Raw genomic sequence first — 7,673 nt, forward strand, 5'->3', positions numbered from 1 at the left:
CAACATCCCCTCAACGGGGTATAAAAACACATTTATACAGCACCTTGGCTCACCTAATGTAAACACTTCACATGAGTTTTAAAATTTAAAATCTTAAACCATACCCCCTATTTTATTTGTTTTCTAATAAGATTATGCAATGACAAATATTGGTTGCAACTAGCTATGTTTCTGCACTATTTGTTGCATAAATGTGTATGTATGCATTTATGTGAGCCCTAAGTTGCTCTGGATAAGAGATCTCATAGATGCCTAAATGTAAAATTTAACCTTGCTCAAGGGTCACAAAAGCTGCGGCCAAACTAACAGGAAGTACCAATAGCATTTCTGTTTTTGAAGGAGAGTTAAAATAATGGCTCTGTTCACAAACAAAGTGTTTAAGATAGTGAATATTTAGAGGAATGCAATGAACGCAGGCACCGGTAGGCTACCGCAAGATCACACCGACAACCACCACAAGTGCGTTCTGTAATCCTTTTTGTCATAATCACTCCTCATTTGAGGTGATATGGAGCATGACGACAGTGCTTTTAAAGTTCATCCCCCAAAAAAGAAATCGCACGTACACGAATCACTTCTATCCGGACCACTTATGCATATTTTAAGCACCACTAAGTCAGTACGCATTCTCGTACTATGCGGCACAAAGAACATCGTTCGCCACCGGTTTGTGGAGCTGTGGATGTCGCTCCTCTTTGAAAACGCAATTTAAAATTGATCATGCATGAAAAGTAGATATTAACGCACAAACACATAGTGCAGATGCTCTTTGTGTTATATGAAGCCGACAAAACAAAAATAAAACGGCGTGTACCCGCAGTAAATATTACTAAGGGCCAATCAACTGAGCACGTATGCAGTCGTGCGAGGAATCGTTTAAAATTCAGCCTATGAGGATGATGTGTTTGTTTAATGTCTGCGTCTCGTAAATGATTTACCAGAACAGGAAAACTCATCTTTAAAAGGCACTAGAAACGTAAATAGATTATATAGAACAAGGAAATAGCGCAGCCTTTCACACGCGTTTCCTGCAGTTATAGGACCAACCAAGCGGTCCGTTTCATTCAAATCCAGGTGCATAATTTGATTTAGAAAGATGACGCAGTTCTATGGCATTCCATGTCTAAAGTCACAAAATTCATATCACTATCTTGCATGAATGGAAAAGGAATGTCACGAGGGTATGGTTATATGTATTCATTTTGTGATCGTACGTACAGATGTGCGCTCATTAATGCCCTACGTTTTGCAAACTCAAGTAAGACAAACAAAACGCATACTTAATTCGAAAATACATTGCAGATAACAGTTGTTGACTTTCAGTTAGCTGCCAGCATCGCTTGATCTAAAAAAAAAAAAAAAAAGAATAAAAACAGGAAAAACGTATTTAGGAAGAAACACCAGCTGTAGCGTAGCCCATGATACAAAACACTCACTTACACGTAAACAAACTCCTCCTGTGGGAGGGGTCCCGACGGAACTTGAAGTATTTAAAATCTTGCAGTTACTTTTCAGGTGTCCACACAAGAAGCTTGCAGTGAGTTGTCCCGAAAGTGGAGAGACTCCTTTGCCCACATCATGTCTTATTTTGAAGTAAGTATGCCTCTGAAAGGTTGTGTAAAATGCAACTATGTGAATATATCTTTTATTAAATTGATTTTTTTTTTTTTTAGATTTATGTATGCTTAAGATGTAGTGAAGGAAGTTTAATGTATTCAATTTTTTAATTTATTTCAGTTTTCGCTAGTATAAGGCCTATGCTATTTATGATATTTCTAGAACGGTTCAATGTAAAGCTACAGCCTACGTTCTATAACAAGTATTGCAGCAACAAATCACTAAAACGTTCGGTCGTTTTTTGAAGTTGTGATTTCTCTTTTGACATTGTAAGTCTAGGCAAGGGATCATTTACTATACATTCATATAATCGGACGACTATGTTTTACGGGTGGTTTGTGAACTAGGCTATGCAACGAAATCCATCTTCGCTGTTCATTTAATTAATTTGCATTTTTTAAATTTCTTTTTAGCACATCGTGTTTGAGGATGAGTTCAACAGCTCTGAATCTGGATCTGGAGAATTTGAGGTCTTTTTGGAGGAACCCTGTGATCGAGCTCGCAACAGTGAATTTCAAAGGATCTTTCTACCGACGGTGTTTGGAATAATATTTGTTTTGGGCATCGTCGGCAATGGACTGGTAGTTGTGGTGATGGGCTACCAAAAAAAGTCGAGAACTATGACCGACAAATATAGGCTTCACCTTTCTGTGGCAGATCTGCTGTTTGTCCTCACTCTGCCCTTCTGGGCTGTGGATGCCGCGAGCAGCTGGCATTTTGGAGGTTTCCTCTGTGTGGCTGTGCACATGATCTACACGGTCAACTTGTACAGCAGTGTACTGATTCTGGCCTTCATAAGCCTGGACAGGTACTTGGCAGTGGTGCATGCCACCAACAGCCAGGCTCCCAGGAAACTCCTGGTGGAGAGGGTGATCTACGTGGGCGTGTGGCTGCCTGCCACCCTCCTCACGGTGCCGGATCTGGTGTTCGCAAAAACGCAGGAGGCGGGCTCCAGGACCATGTGCATCCACATATACCCCCTGGAGACCAGCTCCATCTGGATGGCTGCGTTCCGGGTCCAGCACATCTTCGTGGGCTTCGTCATCCCGGGCCTGATCATCCTCATCTGCTACTGCATCATCATCGTCAAGCTGTCCCGGGGCTCCACGGGTCAGCAGAAGCGCAAGGCGCTGAAGACCACGGTCATCCTCATCGTGTGCTTCTTCAGCTGCTGGCTGCCATACTGCGCCGGCATATCCGTGGACACCCTGATGATGCTGAACGTGGTCCCCCACAGCTGTGCCCTGGAGCAGAGTCTGCAGACGTGGATCTCCATCACCGAGGCCCTGGCCTACTTCCACTGCTGCCTAAACCCAATCCTCTACGCCTTCCTGGGAGTTAAGTTCAAGAAGTCTGCACGGAATGCATTGACTACCGGCAGGGGATCGAGTTTGAAAATACTTCCCAAAAAGAAAGGTGGACATTCATCAATCTCCACAGAATCTGAGTCTTCAAGCTTTCACTCTAGTTAACAGTGACTTATTATTTGGGGGGGCAATTCTGTTAGGGAGGCTTAAGCTTTCTTTGTACAAAATTGGGGGGGGGGGGGGGACTAGCCAACACGTTTAACTGTAAATAGTTCTGTTATAAAGTTGTTGTTTTTTAAATTTTAATTTCTGTTCTTTGGTCTGTTTTTATTTAAGATTTTCTATCTCTTAACATTCACCCAAGAACGTGTGGAATGTTCAGGCAGAGCCTGTTGGCCATTGATTGGCCATGTCCTTTTTGTAAAATCTGTAAATACTGTATGGATGTCAGCTAAGGCCACTTTTAAAGGAGTACCATGGTGATTTTCACACTTTCTCTGTTTTATGTGCTATTTGCACAAGAGGCATTGAAGAAACACAATGAGCAAAGTATTAAATATGTCCGTTCTGTATTTTTGGAGAAATATGCGTTTTAAATTCATCGTCCCATTTTCAACCGGTTGAGAAAGTTGTCATTTTTCTACGTCACGAATACAGTAACCACTCCTATTTCCACGCCCCGTAAAGAAATCTGACAGGACACACCATCCTGCTGTTCAGACAATGCAAATATTTGACTAACGTTAGGTTCACTTAAATTAGAGTTCCTTTAGATTATTTCTGGTTATATTCATTTAGCTAGCTAGCTAACGTTAGCTAGCTAGGAGGTTTGCTTTCATAAGGCAATGTTATCGATAACGTTAGCTTGCTAGTTCGCTTTTATGAGGACGTTATAGTTGTGCTTTTATCTTAACTTGGCTAGCTAGATAGCAAAAATTGTAACTGGATACAAGTCAACGTCCTTACCTTAGCTATCTATCGATACTTGATATACTACTAAGCTAGCTAGCTTGTGAAAATTCAGTCTCCCAAAGAGAGCGCGTATCATGGGGGTAGCTATGGTAACGGGGAACGGTCTGTCAATCATAGCTAACTGACAGTTCTCATTACCACGCCCAGACGGTTCGGGTGAATTTTTATAGTGGGACATTTAGGCTTAGAAAAATACGTTTTAAAGTACATTGAAATGACTGAAGAATAAAAAAATTATGCACATTTGTTTTGTTGTTGCCTGAAGACAACTGGGAAGTGTCACGTTCAACCACCATGGTACTCCTTTAAATCAAGCACCGCAAAAGTCAACAAAGGAAATCAAGTACTGTTCAAGTGTGGTTGATCAAACAGGCAACACTTCTTCAAAGCTGTGGTCTAATTAAAGTGTCTTATATCCACTTTATGGCACGTGTGAATAATTAGTTGTTTACCCTACTTTGTATGTTAGCACTTGATTGTCTTATTCACTTAGAATCAGTTACTTTTTAACACAATAGTTGACCCAGTATGTTTGATGGAGAGGTTTTAGAAGAGTGCCCAAATCATTTCATAATGTCATTACAACTCAAACATTCAGAATAAAATCCAAACCTAATGATTGTGTCAAGTGTTTTTTTTCCCCCCCTTTCCCCTCGAAAAAACGAGGATTCATCTATACGCTGCCCTATAGAAATGTGACCGTCAGATTTGACCCGAAAGGGGGTTCCCCCATGTTTCCAGCATCTTTGCCAACTGTGCCATTCACAGTCATTTGGTGCACTGAGGCACAGAAGTTTAACCACAATTCAGATCCCCAAAGACATGCATTGTCGGGCTGGAAAGCCCATCTTCCGTACAGCTCACAATGAAACCAATGCTACCTTTTTAAGCACAGGCAGCAGGCATGGGAAAAAAAGGCATAGAGGTTTTCAAGCATGTTCATCAGTCTGTTTTTTTTAAATCAGCTTTATCTGCAGGAATGCAATATTCACCACATGTGTCTGTCACTATGTGGCTGGAAAAGAAAAACGGAATCACACTGCCCTCTGTCATGTTGCTGTGGTAACAGCATTTTTTTTTCTTTTGCTGTCGCACTAGCCCTGAAAACAATAACAACTTAAATTAATCTATATACTAATGGGATTGATATCGATATGATTGATGTCATTGCCCTCAACCTGAATGTGCTCATCTCTAATAGCCACAAGGAAATAAGTCAAATCTTTGATGAATATCAACAGTGCATTTGATGGTAAGCCCAGCAAGTCGTCACCACTGCAGTTGTCACATGAATATACAGATCAACTACCAAACAATGCAGCGTTAGCATTTCTTTAGACTTAAAAAGGTGTCAAGTCACACACTTATCAGGCTTAGATGGTGTCTATTGGACTACAGTGTTCCACTTGCTATTGTATTTCTGTAAGTGGTTGTAAAGAGGAGGAATGGCCAGGTGGCTTTCATTTGGAAATGCAGCATGAGGCTACTGTCAGTAGCACAAAAGCTCAGTGGTATGTCCGTGCAAATTTTTATGCTTATCGTTAAATCTCAATTGAAATCAGCGGTGGTCACTGCTGTACTCTTACAGTAAGACCAGATGCTTTGATCCCAGAACCAATCCAATTTAATGACTTTGTCTGAAGACCCTAGAAACATTTAGTATGATTTGCATGTAAAAGACACTCGATGCTGATATTTTCCCACCAAGATAAAATCTTTGAATGTGCAATGTATACACTTATTTAATCAGACTGGTTTCCTTCCGGGAAAAACCCCAACCCTATTCTGAGAGATATTTTTCTGACTGCCAGTCTTGAGATTGCCCAGCCAATTGGTACCACTGCCTACTGTACAGAAACTATCCTGTTATCCTCTCTACAGCACAACACAAGTGCAAACCAACAGACATTGCATCGGAAGTAGCCTTGCTATAGCCAAGGGGAGGTCAATTTAACAAAGTTTCATACGGCTGGTATGAACACACCCGAACACAAAGACAAAAAAGAAAAGATAGACGCAACATGTGCTTAACAAGTGATAAATAAGTGAACTCCTGGTGCTACAAGGTGCGCTTGAAGAATAAGGCTCTCATGAAGAAGAAATTGGTATAAAAATTAAAAAAAAACTTTATTGCAAGTGAATTAAAAACGGCACAAAAATGCCAACCGGTTTCGACCACAAGGCTTCTTTAGGGCATGACTAGAAGAGAACTCAAATGGATCAACCCGATCATTTATATATGAAGTCATCACAATCGATTACACACCAATGGTACATCATTTGACGTGGTTATCCAGTACAATGCATCATTTTACAAGGAACACATAAAAACAGTCTGAAATCAATTTCTTCAGGCCTGGATATACCATGGCATCAAGTCTAAAATCCAATAAGTTCCTCGCTGTAAAAGACTGTTTAACCGATCCCTGCCTCTGATTTACTACTCTATAAATTCAATGCCTTCAATAAGCCATCATTATTTGTATGTTTATCATTAAATGGCAAGCCATAAGACAATCTAAACTTTGTGTACTAATGGCATATATAGGAGATGTGATTATGAAGTGACTTCCCATTACATTACATTATAGACATTTAGCAGACGTTCTTATTCAGAGCGACTAACACAACTTTTAACATAGCATTTACATTGCATCCATTTACAGCTGGATATACATTCACGCAATGCAGGTTAAGTACCTCGGGGATACAACAGCAGTGTACTACCCAGCAACCTTTAGGCTACAATAGCAGTTTCTTACTCATTACCCAACACTCCCTTCCCAAATATACACAGCTCATCTGTATCATATAGTCTACAATTTCTAGTCTGATGAAAGCCCCCACATTTGCCTCATGAACATTATTTTCACATACGGCACTATGAAACAACAACAATGCTAAAAACATAGCTGAAAGCAGAAATACATGGGGTCCAAGCACACAGCAAACATTAAGCCACTTAAACTGCCAGTGTATAGTGCCCTGATAGTGCATTTCAAAAGGTAATTGTGTTGATCTGAGACATCAACATTGGACATCCTTGAAAGTTTGGTTAAATGTGTTGCCATCATATTGTGTAATTATTTTCATTGCGTAGGACTATGTGAAATCCTTTGGGATTTATAAGCATTTGTGTCATAAGCCAGGATAAAAAATCTGACTGCAGATGAGTGTTTTAATGCATATCCTTTTTTTTTTTTTTACTTTAGCACCTCCTATTGGCTGTTTTTCAGGAAATTTTGCAGGCTGCTACAAGAGTGGAGACAGCACTTTTTGGAGGGAGAACTTTTGTATCATATTTCAATCAGATTTTGATTTCAATACTTTTAATGACAGACCTATATTTTGCCAGTTTGAATTAATGACTAATAGACAGTGCTTTGTATGTGTGAGTAACTTGGCATTTTTGTATGTTGATGTATGTATGTATGTTTTTCATCAGATTATACTTCCCAGTGTGGTTTTCTATCTTGTTGTGAGAGGTTGGAAGCTAAAGATATCAGCAAGACAGGAAATAACTAATGTTTGTGTCCATTAGCAATCAGCATTACCATCTAACTGAGGAATCTGTTGGCTTCACCACAACATCCTTGACTGAATTAGTTTGTAAGCTTATTATTATGAGGACATTTACCCAAGTTGAGCTTTGGCAAAGGGGTCTTACAAAATAATGATAATTTAAAAGTGTTTAAGGCGGTATTGTGAGATGGGGCCCTCAGTAACACAAAAGGTCTGAATTCCTACAGCCTATTGGCCTATTATTAAGGTTTACAT

General features: G+C 40.0%; 1 protein-coding gene across 1 annotated transcript; it reads left to right on the forward strand.

Moving 5' to 3' along the window:
- Positions 1 to 1,443: 1,443 nt before the first annotated feature.
- On the forward strand, positions 1,444 to 3,170 carry LOC135240854 (C-X-C chemokine receptor type 4-like). Its single transcript, XM_064310857.1, has 2 exons — positions 1,444 to 1,593; positions 2,031 to 3,170. Exons 1-2 carry the CDS (start codon positions 1,579 to 1,581, stop codon positions 3,087 to 3,089), a joined length of 1,074 nt encoding a protein of 357 aa, XP_064166927.1. The 5' UTR covers positions 1,444 to 1,578; the 3' UTR covers positions 3,090 to 3,170.
- Positions 3,171 to 7,673: the final 4,503 nt, after the last annotated feature.

Source organism: Anguilla rostrata, chromosome 15 (assembly GCF_018555375.3).
Source record: "Anguilla rostrata isolate EN2019 chromosome 15, ASM1855537v3, whole genome shotgun sequence".
Classification (NCBI taxonomy): domain Eukaryota; kingdom Metazoa; phylum Chordata; class Actinopteri; order Anguilliformes; family Anguillidae; genus Anguilla; species Anguilla rostrata.